This window comes from Myotis brandtii, unplaced genomic scaffold, assembly GCF_000412655.1.
Source record: "Myotis brandtii unplaced genomic scaffold, ASM41265v1 scaffold57, whole genome shotgun sequence".
Lineage (NCBI taxonomy): Eukaryota > Metazoa > Chordata > Mammalia > Chiroptera > Vespertilionidae > Myotis > Myotis brandtii.
In genome coordinates, this window is record NW_005370133.1 from 1,136,418 (window position 1) to 1,154,237 (window position 17,820).

The 17,820-nt window shown below is 42.3% G+C and overlaps 1 protein-coding gene across 2 annotated transcripts in view; it reads left to right on the plus strand.

Moving 5' to 3' along the window:
* TCEANC2 (transcription elongation factor A (SII) N-terminal and central domain containing 2) overlaps positions 1 to 17,820 on the plus strand; it is a 37,748-nt gene that overhangs the window by 6,631 nt on the left and 13,297 nt on the right. For both annotated transcript variants that reach the window (XM_005878660.2, XM_014549779.1), the window contains exon 3: positions 3,042 to 3,183. In XM_005878660.2, coding sequence (XP_005878722.1) covers positions 3,042 to 3,183 — 142 coding nt within the window. The remainder of the gene's footprint in view (positions 1 to 3,041; positions 3,184 to 17,820) is intronic.

A 17,820-nucleotide genomic window follows, 5' to 3' on the forward strand; every position in this document is an offset into this window, starting at 1 on the left:
GCATGGAGCAGGCCTAAGCCGCAGTTGGGGCCTCCCTCTGTGGGAGGTGACCAGCCGATCAGGGAAGGCGACACCCCCATCATGCCGCTGCGGCTGCTGCTACTGCCAGCCACCATGGCTGTCTGAGCCTTGGCCCTCGCAGCCACTGCAGCTGCCTGAACCTCGGCCTGGCCCTCGCAGCAGCAGTAGTTGCCACCCGCCGCTTGTCTGAGTCCCTGTGAGCCCATGGTGGATCAGCCAGGCCAGGTGGGGCCTGGGGCGGGCCTGGGGAGGCCTTTCCCTCCTGGAGCCGTTCTTTCCAGGGTGGCAGCGTCAGCCGTTTTTTGTTTTTTTTTCAATTTTTTTTTTTTTTATTCGAAAGCACGCTCTGGGCTTGCGGTTCCTGGGATCCCTGGACCATAGCATGCACCTCCAGGACTCACTGTGCCCCCCCACCCCCCATCCTGGGTTGAGTGGCTGGCCCCTGGTGGTTGTTACAGTTGTTACACCCTTAGGGCTTTTATTATATAGGATATATATACATATAGCTTAAATCACACTATCTGCAATCCTGAATTATAAATACACACACACACACACACACACACACATATATATATATATCTTAAATCACACTATCTGCAATCCTGAATATTAATTAGGGGAATAGATTTTACAACTTTTAGGGCATTTGTATATAAAAATAATGGAATACTCTCCAATACTATTAAAGTATATTATCTGGCTTTATATATATCAGTATGAATAAATAAAGAAAACATATTGAGTGAAAAAGCAAGGTGTGGAATGATAGGATATTTATACCTTCTTCCTATTGAGACTATTTCAGAACACTAAAACTTGATTGGCATCACAACAGAAAGTAAGACTTTTTCTGCCCTTGCCTCTCTTTTTCCTAGCTTCAAACCTGGAAGGGTTAGAGACCAAAGCAAAGAAGCAGATAGGATAGGAGGAAGAACAAAGATGGGAAAGTAGAAGAGTCAGACATATCCTCCTCCCACCACTGCCGGCTAGGCTGGAAGCAGACCCCAACCGGGGGAGGAAGTTGAAACTTTTTTTGCTGTTGTTGCTTTTATATATTTATATATACATATATACTTTAAATTGATTTCAGAGAGGGAGAGGGGGAGAGAGAGAAACATCAATGATGAGAATCATTGATTGGCTTCCTCCCACATGCCCCCTACTGGGGATTGAGCCCACAACCCGGGCATATGCCCTGACCGAATCCAGCAGTGACCTCCTGGATCATAGATGGACCCTCAACCACTGAGCCCCAGCAGCTGGGCTGTTGTTGCTTTTTATTGAACTACTAGAGGCCTGGTGCATGAAATTTGTGCACTCGGTGGGGGCGGGGGGTGTCCCTCAGCCCAGCCTGTGCCCTTTTGCAGTCCAGGAGCTCTCGGGGGATGTCTGACTGATGGCTTAGGTCCGCTTCCCGCGAGAGTGAGCCCAAGCTGGCAGACATCCTTAGCGCTGCTGTGGAGACGGGAGAAGCTCCTGCCACTGCAGCTGCACTCGCCAGCCGTGAGCCCGGCTTCTGGCTGAGTGGTGCTCCCCCTATGGGAGCGCACTGACCAGGGGGCAGCTCCTGTGTTGAGCGTCTGCCTCCTGGTGGTCAGTGCACATCATAGTGAGCGGTTGTCCTGCCATTTGGTCGATTTGCATATTAGACTTTTATTGTATAGGATGACATGCCTATAAAAAAGTGGACAAATCATGAGTGTACCTCTTGACAGATTTTCACAAAGTGAACACACCTATGTCACCAGTATCCAGATCAAGAAACAGAACATTACCGGAATGCTGGAGCCCTCAATACCCTCTTCCATTCCTTAACTGGGCCCCCTCACCAGGGTAATAACCGTCAAGACAAAATTTTTAAAAATTTTTATTGATTTCAAAGAGGAAGGGAGATGGAGAGAGAGAGAGAGAAACATCAATGATGAGAGAGAATCATCATCTGGCTGGCTGCCTCCTGCATGCCTCCTACTGGGGATCAAGCCTGCAACCCAGGCATGTGCCCTGACTTAGAATTGAACTGGACTTCCTGATTCATAGGTCAGTGGTCAGCCACTGAGCCACAGCAGCTGGACAAGATTTTTTAATTATAAAAACAACTTTATTATTTTATCTTTGTTTACTTTTTTAAAAAAATTCTTCAGTTGAAATAATTTCAAAACTACAGAAAAGTTGCAACAGAACAAAGAACTTTCCTATCCCTTCACCCAGATTCCTTAATTGTTAAAATTTTATACTTAATGAAAAATGGTAATAAATGTTTTATTTATAAAAAAATGGCAAAATGTTAACTTTAAAAAAAATACATTTTTTTATTGATTTCAGAGAGGAAGGGAAATGGGAAGAGAGAAACATCAATGATGAGAGAGAAGTATTGATTGGCTGCCTCCTGCACACCCTCTACTGGGGATTGAGCCTACCTGGGCATTTGCCCTTGACCCAAACCGAACCTGGGACCCTTCAGTCTGCAGGCTGGCACTCTATCCACTGAGCCAAACCGGCTAGGGCTTAACTTTTTTTATTATAAATAGTGAATTACTCTACCTTTAAAGTTTTAAAAAATTCTTTAAACGAGACCGTTTTAGTTCTTCATCTAGGAAGCAGGGAGCTGTTGAAGTGCGCTTTTATTGTTGAAATAAATATGTCTTTATGACTTTTCTGTTCTCTTTCCTCATCTATGAATTAAAGCACTTAAGTAAGCTATAGGGTTGATTCACCTCAGCATCGTTTTTCTTTTCTTCTCATCCTTATTGCTTCTCACTGCTAAGTGCCCAGTGGTGTCTGACATGGTAAGATTAAAACTTGCACTTTTCCTAATAGATGTAACTCTCTTCCTGATTTGCAGTAAGCAGGACCTGCTTTTAAGCAATTACCCATCATTTGGGGCTTCACACACACTGCTTTGGTTCAGGTCATAATCAATAATTCATATGTCAATAGGAGCCCCATTAGCTCAGGTGAAGGCAGATGTCTTTATAATGAAAATGTTCCATTTTCCAAATGACGTTTCTTTTTCCCAGAGAGTTGTGGTTGTAGAAGACATAAAAAGATGGAAAACTATGTTGGAGCTTCCTAATCAAACCAAAGAGAATCTAGTTGAAACCTTACGAGAATTAAAGAAGAAAATACCCTCCAAGGAAGTGTTAAAATCAACAAGGATAGGTATGTTTCTTCTGAATGTTATGCAGAGTACTTATATTTTGTCTCTTTCCTTCTTCCTTTCCTCCCTCCCTCACACATTAAATTACCTATCATATCAGTGCTTCTCAAACTATCCATGGTAAGGGACCGTTGTTTTAAAAAGTTTCCATTGGTTGCAGACCAGTACTTTCATAATATATGATAAAAATTACCAGAAAAATAAAATTAAAATATACAAAATACAAGCCCCACTTTTTTATTATTAGATTCAACAGATGTAGAATTACTCTGTAAATTGCTATAAAATTTTCTAAATGCTTCAGTTTCTGAGTTGATTGCCTGGACTAGTAACTGGCAGTGATCTATGGATGACATTTTGAGTGAGTTTGATGCTGGGTGTGCAAAAATGAGTAAGACAATGATTCATGATCTCAAGGAACTTAGGGTTTGGTGGAGAAATAAGCATGTAGACAAATGTGAACAGTAAGAAATTATAGGTTATAAATAAAAACAATAGAAATTATATTTGTGGTACCATTCTGATTTATACAAGGTATATGCTGGCATAAAGAACAGAGTAGTCATTTGCACCCGGGGAGTTAGAAAGGGCTTCATAGAAGAAGTGACATTTCAGTTCAATCTTGTAAGAGACTTGGCTTTTCTGTCTTGAGTAGAAATAACTTGCAAAGCATGGTTTATAAAAACAAAATGATAGCATCCTTTGCTGCTACATCATTTGTTATGGCATTAGAGATATTTAAAAGATAAATCAGGGACCACGTTGAATTGCTATTTTAGTATCATACACAACTGTGAATAATCTGCAAGGGAGGACCAACATGTGTTCCTCAAGCTGCTCCTAACTCCCCAGGGAGTCCAGGGCAGTCATTCACAGCTGCTGTTCCTGCCCTCACTGGTGCAGCCATTGCCTTCTCTGCCTCCCCTTGACCTCTTGTTCATGAGAGACAGGAGAGAGCAGCTTCACACTGGCGCTAACAGCTGGCAGGAGCTGTGTGAAATTCCCCAGAGAGCCCCCCAAGAGTCTTGAGAGTTGCACCCCTGTAATATAAACCAGAATCTGAGAAAATTAGATGCTTAAAGAACATAAAACCCTATCATTATAGCCAAGGAAATGCTCCCATCTGCTGGTGGATTTTCTCTTTATAGGTTGTGGTCACTAGAGGGCAATAAGACCATTCATATGAGCAGATAAGGTATTTCCACCAGTAGAGGGTACTAGTGATTAATATTTTATGACCTGTATATATTTACATATATGTATATATATGTTCATATTTAGGCACATGCCACAGTTACCATTTATGATCAGAGCTTAAATATCAACATAATAGGCTGGAATTGTCCTACAAATATAGAACATGATAATTTTTAAAAAATCCTTTCTATTACTTCTTTGAGTAAATTGTGAGTATGCTTTCAATAATGGGTGTGTCTGATCAGAGATTTCAATTCGAAGATCATAATGAAACCACAAAAGGGGCTTGACTTGAGAGGAGCTGGAAACCATCCAAGTTTTGAGTCTTGACCCTACCCAAGCCTTCCCTAAAAATGAGGTTGAATAGAATATAGAGGTTTCTTGATTTTTTTGTATTTGCAACAGTTGCTAAGCTGAAGATTCATTTGGATCATTGCCTAACCATGTTTACATTCTTTCATCTTTAGCCTCCTGCCTGTCCTTATCCTGTGGGCTATAAGAGACCAATATTTATTGAGTGCTTTCTTTGTGCTAGGAACTGTGTTGGCATAATAATGGAGACCAATATTGTCCATGCCACTTCGAAGCCTGCAGTCTAATGGAAGGACAGCCAATTTAACAAGACTATCAGACAATGTGATGTTTCCTCTAATGATCGGGAGAAGTTAGCTTAAGGAGTATATATATATATTGAGAGTAGAAGAGAAGATGTTGAAGAATGTGTCAGGCAGGGGCTGTACATGCGAGTTGCACACAGGGCTGAAGGTGGGAGAGAACAGGATGCATTGCAGAAACTAAAAGAAGTTTGGTGTGTTTGAAGTGAAGCTGGAAAGCCAGTCTGGACCAGATGGAGAAGGTCTTTTGTAAGCCATTCAAAACTCTTTGGTCTTAGCATGTGTAGTAGTAATCTATCCCTGTATAAAAAGTTACTCCAAAATTTAGCAGCTTAAGTATTGTTATCTCACACAATTTTTCTGAGAGTCAGGAATCTGGGAGCTGCTTATCTGGATGATTCTGGCTCACAGTCTCTTAAGAGGTTTCAGTCAAGCTATTGTCTGTGGCTGTAGTCATCTGAAAGTTTGACCAGGGCTTAAAGAGCTACTCAAAATGGCTCACTCCCAGGATTACTGGTAAGAGGCCTCCGTTGTTCATCACATGAGCCTCTCCTTAGGGCTGCTCATGACATGGCAGCTGCCTTTCTCCAGAACAAGTGATCCAAGGGAGAACCACCAAGATGAAGCTACACAGTGTCTTTTATAACCTAATCTCAGAAGTGACATACCATCACTTCTGTCATTCTGTCGGGCACACAGACCAGCCCTGGTACAGTTTGAGAGACAACTACATATAGGTTATAAATACCAAGAGGTGAAGATCATTGAAGGCTATTTTGTAGACTGGCTACTACAACATGTATTTCTTTTTTCTTTTTTTAAATATATTTTTATTGATTTCAGAGAGGAAGGGAGAGATAGAAACATCAGTGATGAGAGAGAATCATTAATTGGCTGCCCCCTACTGGGGTATCGAGCCCATAACCTAGCATGTGCCCTGACCAGTAATCAAACCAGGACCTCCTGATTCATAGGTCAACACTCAACCAACCACTGAGCCACACTGGCTGGGCAACATGCATTCTTTTTATTTAACCTAGTATATTATACTTCTTAGACATGCAGATTTGTGTTCATTTGTAGAAATTTAACAGTCATTATCCCTTCAAAAGTACCTCTCTTTCACTCTATTTCTTTGTTCTGGGATTCTATAATTAGAAGTATGTTAGACCTTTTATTTTCCATATCCCTTAGCTTGTTTGTCATATATATTTTTTTAATCTCGTCTCTCATAATATTCTGGGCAGTTTCTTCAGATATATGTCTTCCAAGTCACTAGTTCTCTTTCTAGCTGACTCTAATCTGCTATTTAACCTATTCATTGAGTTCTTTATCTCAAAAACTATTTTTCATTTTTATAAGTTTCCTTTTTACCCTAAATTTGTCTCTTTTAAATAATATTTGTACATTCTTATGATTGTGCCTTTTATTTCTTTAAACTTAATGTATAGTTCTTCTGTCTTTTTAATCTGACTCTTCTAATATTTGTGGTCCTTACGGGTTTAAATCTGTTGTTTATTGTTTCTGCTGACTCTCATGGTGCTTGCCTTCCCATGTATTTGTTAATTTTTAATTGTAAGTGCATTGTTTTCTTTCAATCTATGGGAATTTAGTGGGACTAAATTGGAGAAGCTTCCCTCTAGAGCAGCTGTCGCCAACCGGTGGTCTGCAGACCACTGGTGGTCCGTGAAGTCTGAAAGGTTGGCGACAGCTGGTTTAAGGAAACCTTTGGAGCAGCAGTTGCCAACCATTGGTCCACGGACCACTCACTGGTGGTACGTGAGGTCCGAAAGGTTGGCAACCGCTGCTCTAGAGGGAATTAGCTTCCTTCTTTTTTTTGTTTCTGCCAATAGTGAAGGGTCACTTCTGATCTGGAATACTTTAGCACACTTCTCAAGGATCCTAGCTCAGTTGAGCATCCCAGGATTAGCTATCCCACTTCACCACTGGCCCAAAAGTAAGTATTTCAGCAGCATTGCTATTTACATCAGCCCTTTGTTTAACCCTCCCCATCCCTGAGCCTACCCCTTTGGCCTCTGCTTACTTTTTTGGAAGAGGGAATGAGGTAGTTTTTATCTAGAATCTAGTTTTACTGCAGTGAAAAGATAGTTTTTGTCCATTATGAAACCCAAGACCCTAAAGATAGTAAGTGATTGTTATTGGAGGATTTTGAATGGAGGAGTGACATAGTCATATTTGCATTTTAGAAAAAAAATATACTGGCTGCCATGTGGAAAAGTACTGGAGAAAAGCAAACCTAGAGGCAATTAAAACATCTGGTTGGGAAATTAGGGTGGCCTGGGTAGGGTAGTAGTCGAGGGGATGGAGAAGTGTGGTTCGAATCAAGAGCCGCAAGTGGAATAAAATCCCAAAGGACGTAGAGACTGGATGACGGGAATGAAGATAAAGGAGTGAAGGCTAAAGCCTAGATTTCTGTTATGGCCAAGTAGGTGGATGTCAGTACCACACATTAAGATAGAGAACAGCAGGTTTGGAGGTGGAGAGATTCATAAATTCGGTTTTAGACTTACTGTGTATGACATACTAGTGACATCCAAGAGGAAATGTCCAGCAGAATGTTGTATGTACAAGGCTGAAGCTAAAGAGAGACTAAGTATATACAGGGAGTTATCAGCAGCATATAGTTAGAAATTGAGGCAATCTATATATATAAAACACTAATATGCAAATAGACCAAATGGTGGAACAACCGAACAACCAAACAACCAGTTGCTATGACATGCACTTACCACCAGGGGCACACGCGGAACATGGTGGGCGTTGGCCGCCGTGGGATGGTGGAGTAGGTGAGCGGGGGCACCAGATCAAGGTGGGGTGCTGGTTGCTGTCATCAGGGCGAGCCTCTGGTGATTACTGAAAATTCTTTGCTCCCATGCACCATGGTCCCGCCCAGCGCTCGCACCTGCTGCCAGCGCCGGCCCTGCTCGCACCGCTGCCAACACTGGAGCCGCTACTCACACCCGCTGATGGCGCCAGCCCTAATCGCTCTGTGCTGTCAGCAGGTGCAAGTGGGGCCGGCACCATCAGCTCGTGGCAGTGGCAGTGGCAGTGGCAGGAGTGGGGCTGCAGACAGACAGGACCCGGGGCCATGGCGGGAGGGGTCAGGTGGGGGTGCGGAGGATGGGCCGAGACCCACCCCTGTGCCCACCGCAGCCTCGTGACCCACAGTTCCTTTCAAGGTGCACAAATTCGTGCACTGGGCCACTAGTGGGAATATATAAGCTTGCCCAGGGAGTGTATTTAAGAAAAGCATAGAGCTAAATCCAAAATCCTGAAGCACACCAGTATTTAAGAGACTTATAGAAGGAGACTGAGAAGGTGTGACAAGGGAAACAGGAGAGAATGCTGTCATGAAATGGGAAGTTAGATTTTGTCAGGGTTTGGGGCAGAAGGTTGAGTGAGAAGGAGGTAAGAAAATGAAATTGAAAATAAACAACTTTTTCAAGAAGCTTCATATTGAAAGGAAAAAGAGAGATGGCAATATCGGAAAGGGAATGTGGGGTTGAAGAAAGTTGTCATTTCTTAAATAGGAGAGAGTCTAACTAGTTAATTGAGAAGAATTCGACCCCCCAGCTCTGGAGGGTCGAGGGGATGGAGAAGTATGGTTCGAATCAAGAGCCGCAAGGACACTTACCCAGGTTTGTAGAGAGACCTTATCCGGGAGAATGGACTGGACTTAGTAAGGATCTACTGTGGTGATGAAGAGGCCAAGATGTCTCTCTTACCATCTCTGCTGGTTCTTCCTGACTTCAGATAGTCTCAGGTCTTTTCCTTTAATTGTCTTTGTCATCTCTTACAGACACCTTGCTTCTCTTCTTCCCTTTATAGCCAGATTCCTGTAAAAATGATTAATAATCTCAACTCCATTTCTGTACCTCCCATTCCTTCTTCGTTCAACCCTTTCCATGCCGACTTCTCTCACAACCACTATTATTCTCTCTCAGGACACGAGTGATTTCATTCTATCCAAGTCCAGTAGTCTTGTCTCATTTCTCATCTTCCCAGAACCATGAATGTTAGACCATTGATTGATCTTTTTTTCTGTCAACATAAATGACACTGAACATGTTGCCAATTCTTTATCTATTTTTTAAATGTTTATTTACTTCATATCCCGCCTGAGTTTGTAATTACTTATTTATTTACTTTATTTTTTTATTTACTAAACAGGAACCCAAGGCAGCAGGACCGTGTAACACATTTTATTTAGTGATGCATTTCAAGCATTAGTGTGGCATATAGCAAGAGTGCAGGATATATTCATCAAATGAATGAAAATGACAAGGTCAAATAAGATTTTCTCTGTGACTTTTTCTAGCTTTTTATATTCCTGTTTCTTGCCGTCTCTGTTTCCTCAGTTCTTGTTCCCTATTCCCTATCAGGGTTGCTTTTCCATAAAACTCCGACCTCAGTCTTGCTGCTGCTTTAGAGCATAACTGAGACCTCAATTCAGACAGCTCTTGGATATGTATCTCCCACCCTGGTCCATTTTTTAATCTTAGATTTTTAGACATGTTCCAATTTATATTCCTACCATTTAAAAAAAAAATCTTACTAATTAAATAGGTTAAAATAGCATCTTGTTTTCATTTGCTGTAGAGAATGAATTGTATTTATTGGCACTTTGTCTTTTTTGGTGAATTGCTTATGTTCTTTGTCCATTTACTGTTGAGATCTTATATTTTTCTATTTCTGAACTTTGTAAATGTCAGTGTCATAATACTTTTAAATCCATTTAGCTACCTAAATTTTTTTAAATGTGTTCATTGATTTCAGAGAGGAAGGGAGAGAGAGAGATAGAAACATCAATGATGAGAGAGAATCACTGATTGGCTGCCTCCTGTATGCCCCACACTGGTGATCAAGCCTGCAACCTGGGCATGTGCCCTGACCGGGAATCGGAACTGTGACCTCTTGGTTCATAGGTCGATGCTCAAACACTGAGCCATGCCAGCTGGGCCTAAATTTTTAAAAAAATATATTTTTATTGATTTCAGAGAGGAAGGGAGAGGGAGAGAGAGATAAAAACATCAATGATGAGAAAGAATCATTATCGGCTGTCTCCACGCCCCCTTCTGGGGATTGAGCCCGAAACCTGGGCATGTGCCCTTGACTGGAATTGAACCCGGGACCCTTCAGTCCGCAGGCCGACTCTCTGTTCACTGAGCTAAACTGGTTAGGGGGCTACCTAAATTTACAAAGAAGGAAACAGACTCAGAGAGATAAAGTGACTTATCCAGGGCCACATAGTGAGTTAGCACCAGAGATATGAGAGCCCGGTCTCTTGGTGCAATGTTATTTCTTGGTTGGCAGCAGGCTGCCATTGTGCCCTGGACCCTAGCCATATGTGCCTTTATTTTATTGGACCTTCTCTATGGGTTCTGCCATCTGCTCAAACTCACCTCTTTTAAACAGAATTTAGTGCCATTTCTTTTGTGCCTCAAATACAAAGTTTTCTCCTAGTATTCCCATTTTAGTCAGTGTCCCTAGCATTTTGCTCTGACATTAACTCTCCAGGTAGAAATGTCCAGCAGGCAGTTGGAGATGTGGGACTGAAGTTCATATGAGAGATTTAGACTAAAAATACATATTTGGAAGTCATTTGCCTGGAAGCATTTGCTTAAAATCACCTAAGTGCATGAGTTCTCTGAGTAAAAGAAAAGATCAAAGGGCTGAAGGATAGAACTTGGAAGATCCATGGTGGGGAAGTGGGAGGAGGAAGAGGAGCCAGTGAAGAGGCTGAGGGAGTCGAGAGAGAGAGGAAGAGTGCCAGGTCTTTTGTATTGTGACATGAAGGCCAAGGAGGAGAGTGTGTTAAGAGGCAAGGGAAATGAGTGTCCTCACTGTTCTCACTGGGCAAAAGCCTTTGGACTTGGCACTTAATGGGGCCTCTGTGACTGCATACTTTCACTTTAAAGGAGTCTAGTGGGTAAGAAGTATCGAGTAGATGGCTGATGAGGCAGTGGAGTTAGGCCTTGTACTCTCAACCTAGTGAGCAAGCATGCTCCACTTTGCAATGCTGTGTGAATGAATATTCTGGGAAAAGTTTTATGTCAACCATATTTATCTGATTTCAGATAATTTTTCATTTATGATTAACAACAAGAAAACCTATACTTACTAAGTGCTTTCCCAACTATGACCTCATTTGATCCACATACCAATTCTGGAAGGTAAAGGTTGTTATTTTGTCCAGATGGGAGAACTGAGGCTTAGAGAGTTTAAAGTAACTTACCCAGGTCAGAAAACCAAAAAATAAGTGACAAAGCTAAGATAAGATATTCTTATACCATGTCATGCCACTTCCTGAAACCTAAAAATGCACCTTTGTCTATGGCAAGCTTTTACTTGTCCTTCAAGATTCAGATGAAACAATCTATTTGAAGCTAAAAACGTTTGTTGAATGAACAAATTAGTGAGTGAGTGAGTGAGTGAATGGGTATGTGATTTGACTTATCCAAGGACATGGGATAAGTGGCAAGGACCTTTCAAATAGCCTTCTGGTCTCAAGTTGTGCCATAGATTTCTATTTCGTCAGCAATCTTGAACTACTTATGGACTCCTGTATTCATTTTCTGTGAATAATGCTATAACAAATTACCACAAAATCAGTAGTTTAAAACAACACAGATTTATTATCTTACTAGAGGCCCGCTGCACGAAGATTCGTGCAAGAATGGGCCTTTCTTCCCCTGGCTGCCGGCACTGCCTTCGCTCCAGCCGGAGCCGCCTTTCTGCCTTCCCACGCTGCCCAGAGGCCCGGAGTGGCTGGGGCGGGGTGGACCCCCTGTGTCGTCGCCATGGCGATGACGCAAGCGTCCCACCCTGCCCCCCAGCCATTCGTCCCCTATGCATGTGTGCGCTGCCCACAGGCCCACCATCTTTGTTGGGTTAATTTTATACTCACTCCTGATTGGCTTGGGGTGTCGCAAAGGTACTGTCAGTTTACATATTTGTCTCTTATTAGTGTAGATGGTTTTGTGGGTCAGAAGTTCAGTACGATGCTCAATGGTTAAAGCGTCGGCCTGTGCAGTCAAGGGTTGCAGGTTCGGTTCCTAGCCCCCGTCAGAGTGCATGTGGAAGGCAACCATTGATGTGTCTCTCACATCAATGTTTTTCTCTTCGATTCCTGGTCAGGGCACATGCCCAGGTTGCAGGCTCAATCCCCAATGGGGGCTGTGCAGGAGGCAGCCAATCAGTGATCTTTCTCTCTCATTGATGTTTCCATCTCTTTATCCTTCTCCTTTCCTCTCTCTTTAAAAATCAATTTAAAATAAAAAGGAATTTCAGTATGGGTCTCAGTGGGCTAAAATCAAGACTACATTCCACTCTGGAGAATCTGTTTCCCTGCCTTTTTCAGTTTCTAAAAGCCACCTATATTCCTTAGCTTGTGGTTCCCTTCCTCCATCTCCAGAGCTGGGGGGTCGAATTCTTCTCACACCTCATCTCTCTGACCCACCCTTCTGTCTCTTCACCTTTAAGGAGTGTGATTAAATTGGGCCCACCAATAGTCCATCCTATGTCAGGGTCCTTAATTTTAATCACATCTGCAAAAGTCTCTTTCTATGTAAAGTAGCATATTCAGAGATTCTGAGCATTAGGACCTGGCTGTCTTTGGGGACCATTATTTTGTCTGCCACAAGCCCTCAAATTATGCCATGCTATTTCAGGTTCTACGATTTTGTTCACTCTACTTCTGTGAGTCATGGTCTCCTTGAGTCATTGGTAAGACTCAGGATAAAACTTTGCCTGTTTCTTGTTATTTGGTGACCCCTTTGCTAGCTTAATTGACTCCTCTGTCCTTTTGGCCCTCCCTGGGGTTCCCCCTTCAGTACTGTCTTAGGACCTGTAACACTTCCATGCATTTGTTTCTTTAGGTGTCTTCTCCTGTGCTTACACCTACCTGGAGCTCCTTGAGTACAGGGCTGCATCTGGTCAACATTCTATCCCAATGTCCAGCACAGAGCCTGATACATACCTAGCATTTGGTAATGTTTGTTAAATGAGTGAAAGACTGCTCCTGCAGGGAATTTGGCTTAATGTGCTGGTAAGCAGAAACCCCCTACCCTTAAACCCAGAGGACTTAACCTAGATCATAAGACCAGCCAGTGGCACTGTTTGCTTTAAAACATAAAAGTTCATGGAGCAAATAATGACTTTTTGCAGATCATTAACTTTCTTGATGTAGCTACTGACCAACTTGTGACCTTGGGGAAAGGTCATGGATACTCATTTTTTTTTTCATCTGAATCAGAGGAGGTAGAACTGTATAGTATAGGGTTAAAGCGTGAGTGCTGGAGCCAAATTGCCTACATTTGAAATCTGGTCCTGCCATGTCCTTCACAAGTTACTTAATCCCTTAGTTCCTTAGGTTCTTTACCTATAAAATGGGGAATCACAACGGCACCTACCCCATAGGGTTGTCCCGAGGAGTAAATGAGTTAAGGTATATAAAACATTTAGCACAATGGTTAACTGTCATCATTATTGTTACCACAAAATTCCTTTTGCGATCTAAAATTTATTATTTTTGCCTTGTTTTTTCTAGAAGAGGGTTCCCTCGTGCCCCCCCCCTCCGCCCCCACTTCTCTTTTCCTGTCCAGACTGCCTTTCCTGCTGTCACTTTTTTTTTTTTTTTTGGAGACTCCTTCCTCTTGCTAACAAATCTTATAGCCTTGCCCTTCCTGGGATGGTTTCCTTGGTATTGGTAGAGCCTCCTGGCCAGTCCGGGTGGGGCTCCTGAGAGAGTTATCTGTGGGTGTACTGCCCCCTGCAGGCAAGAAACATGGACTCCACTGCCCTGGCCGGAGAGATGAAGTCTTAAGCATATGGCAACCTCTCAAGTCCTGTGCTCTTCTGATTTGGGAATAACAAGAAGGTGAACATTATCTCAAAGAGCCTTGTTGATCACTCCCTGTGTTCCAGTCCCTAATAACAGGGAAATGCAGAGTGTTAGGGGGTTAAGTGTACAGGCCCTGGAGTCAGGCCGCTTGTATCAAATCCTGGCTTCCACACTTACTAGCTGTGAGACCTGGGGCATGTTATTTTGCTGACCTTCAGTTTTGTATTTGTAAAGAGAGATATGCAAATAGTATTTAATTCATTTAGTTATAAAAATTAAATAATTCATATGAAATCTGGAGTAGTAAGCAGAAAGAATTCTTAGCAATGGGTAAGAGTTAGGAGCTTTAGATTTCCCCAGTGCCTTTGGGTTCAATTCTTTACAGTATCATTCCATTATTTTGTTTGCAATTGTGTGATTTTTACCAATCAATTGCATCTATATTCAACAATTTGAAAGCTAAATTTAAAATTTTTAGTTTAACTTTGAGCTCAGCAAACATATTTATTATTCTGTGCGAGGCACTATTCTGGGAGCTGGGAATATAACTTGAAGTAAGGTATGGCGCCTGCCCCCCAGATGTTTGCAGTTTAGAAGGGAAAGTGAGCATTTAAACATTCTTGGCAGAGGCAACAGTGAGCCAAGGCACAGAAATGTAAGAAGGCCAGACAGCCTGAACCAAAACAAGGATGTGCAAGCTGCTCTCTGTGGCTAGAACTTAGTGCATGGAGATAAAGGGGTAGGAGGGCTGGGTTTGAGCGGAGGGAGAAAAGAGGGTGACCTGGTGAGAGGTAAGGCCAAAGAGTGCAGGTCATTTGGAACTCGAATGCTATACTTAGAAATTAATTTGAGGGCAGTGGAGAGAGCCACTGAAGAGTTTTTGGTAAGGGAATGATATGATCAAATTGTGTTTTAAAAGGTTATTTTTGACATCACTATAGAGGTTAAATTGGAGAAAGCCAGACTGGGTGTGAACAAAGGTTGGTTAATAAATCATTGCAATAGACCTGTGGAGAGGTGATGAGGACGTGAATCAGGGCAGCAGTGAGGATGAAGAGGGAGCTGAGGAGGAAAAGGGAAAGATATAATAGATGTTAAGGAGCCTAATATGATGGGTGAATGGTGGTGCCATTGTGTGAGGGACTGAGGGGGATAATAATGATTTCCATTTCCATTTTTGAAATGTTGAGTTAGAGGTGCTTGCAAAATAAGCAAGTAGAGATGTCCAAAGGAGACTGGAATTTCGGTCTTGTGCTCTAGCTTTGGGCTAGAGATACATATTTGGTAGTCATCTGCTTGGGTATAGTAATTGGACCACAGGAGTGGGTGGGATTACTCAGGGAAGGCAGGTGGAAAAATAAGAGAAGAGCCCAAGGACAACGCCCCAGCTGGGGTTCACGGATAAAGGTTGAGCAAGGCAGCCAGCAGAAGAGATAGAGAAGGAAGAAGAGAACCAGTAACAGGTGGTATCTCAAAGAGCAGTGGAAGAGAATATTTCAGAATGAAGAAAGCAGCAGTGTCAGATGCTATTGAAGGATGAGGTACATGAGGTTGGAGAAGGTCCATTGGTTCGACAAATAGAGGACTCTGAGGGATTTCTGTGTCTTCAGTTCTCATGTATAAAGCTGGATCAATAGTGCCTTTCTTGGAGAGAGAAGAGGGTAAGGTTGGGAACAGATAGACAGAAGGATCTCTGTTCCAAAACAGCCTGAATGCACCTCTATTACAGCACAGCTCGCACTGTTAGGATTGCTTACAGGTTGAGCCCACCCACAGGATTGTGAGCTGGACTGCATAGGCACACCCAGTCCCACGACTCAGAGGAGACTCACTAATAATTTCATTGTAAATTCTTTTAGACTTTTCCCTCTGCAAATAAACACATATGTGTTTATATGTGTGCACAAAAGTAATTGAAAAAAATATTGGCTCATACTGTGGATGTTCTGAGAACCTGTTTTTTCCACTTAACTGAATAAATTAATCATCTTTCTATGTTACTACATGTTGAGCTATTCTAGTATTTAATAATTGCAAAATATTTATTGTTTGAGTGAACTATAATTTATTTAACAAAGTGAACCTTTAATGATGAGCTTTTAGCTTTTTACTATCACAAACAGTACTGGAATAAATATTTTTGTACACATATCTTCTTTGCACACCTTGGCACAAGGTGAATGTAGGTTAAATTCCAGGGACTGGGTCTTTTCCATCTCTGTACCCTCAGCACCAGGCATAAAGTAGGTACTTAGTAAAAGTATTAAAATGCCCTGAATTTAGGTCTTGAGGTCCTCCAGTGTCTTGTTTATCTTTGTATTTTTAGCATCTATAACAGTGACCAACAAAATTTTGCTTGCTAAATGAATAATCTCAAGAATATAGAGAACTCTGCTCAGAAAAGGAAAGCATTGAGTAGTGACCAGCTTTTAAGTGATGTGTGTATTAGAACACCTCACTAAGCATTGCCAGCTAGGAAGCACCTGGAGACATTTACTCTGAGTGTTCTGCATATTTCTCTTCCTCTCCTGTGAGGAGTGTTGATGTATTCCTTTCCCTGAGCAGTAGAATGGCTAGATGAAATTTCTAGGTAGATAATTGGTTAGAGTGAGAAGTTAAAGACTCTTGTCTTCCCTTCAGGGTTATATTTCTTTTTCACCTGCAGGATGCCCTTCACAGAATCTTAAAAGCAGGAGCATATTCTTGTTCAGCCCTGCATGACTAGTGCCTAGCATACAGAGATGGGCCTTCAGCAAATGTGGAGGGTAAGGGAATCTTTAAGTGTTAGGCTATACTAGTGGTAGGCAAACCGCGGCTCACGAGCCACATGCAGCTCTTTGGCCCCTTGAGTGTGGCTCTTCCACAAAATACCACGTGCGGGCGCGCACGTACAGTGCGATTGAAACTTCGTGGTCCATGCGCAGAAGTTGGTTTTCGGAAAGGAGATAGATGAAACAAGTATACAAGACGAGTTGAGGATGGGAGAGTTGGAAGGGGTCGACCTCAGAGAACGTACCTCAATCAGATTGAGGACGTTTTTAGCAAAGGCCAGCTTAGGAGTACCCTAATTAAGTTAATAACAATGTACCTACCTATATAGTTTAAGTTTAAAAAATTTGGCTCTCAAAAGAAATTTCAATGGTTGTACTGTTGATATTTGGCTCTGTTGACTAATGAGTTTGTCAACCACTGGGCTATACAGTTGGCATAAGCTGATAAACTTTTCAAATGATTTTGACTATTTCCCCAAATTTAAATCCGTTTTCTGCTTCCCTTTGTTCAATGATGACTCTTTTTAGTATATATTGAATTCTTGTATATAATGAGGTCTATTTCTGTGCTTCATTTCTTTATTCATTAGGTTTATTTTCTGATGCTAGTTCATATAATTTTAACTATTGTTGTTTATAATATGTCCTAATCTTCTCTCTATATATAAGGCTAACATGCAAAGTGTCACCTTGGGTGTTCGACCGGGAGACCAGGAGTTCAATTGCTCACTATGACGTACACTGACCACCAGAGGGCAGCGTGGATGAAGGAAGGCCCTGGACAACAGCTGGAAGGCCCCGATTGGCTCTGATCTCTGGCCAGGCCTAGGGACCCTACCTATGCATGAATTTCATGCACCAAGCTTCTAATCTACACTAATAAAAGAGAAACATGGTAATTAGCATACGACCGCTACCCTTCCCATTGGCTAATCAGCATATCCTTATGCAAATTAACTGTCAGCCAAGATGGCGGCCGGCAGCCATGCACTGAAGCAAGCAGGGAGGCTTGCTTGCTTCAGTGACTGCGGACTCCAACGTTCCCCGCCTGAGTTGCCGGCCTCTCAGCTGCAACTCTAAGCAACTATGTACTATGTTGCAAATATAGAAGCTAAGCAAAACCCCAGAAACCGGCTTTCAGTCAGCCTGCCTTCAGCCAGCCTGACCGCAACATTGTATCGATGTTTTCAGCAG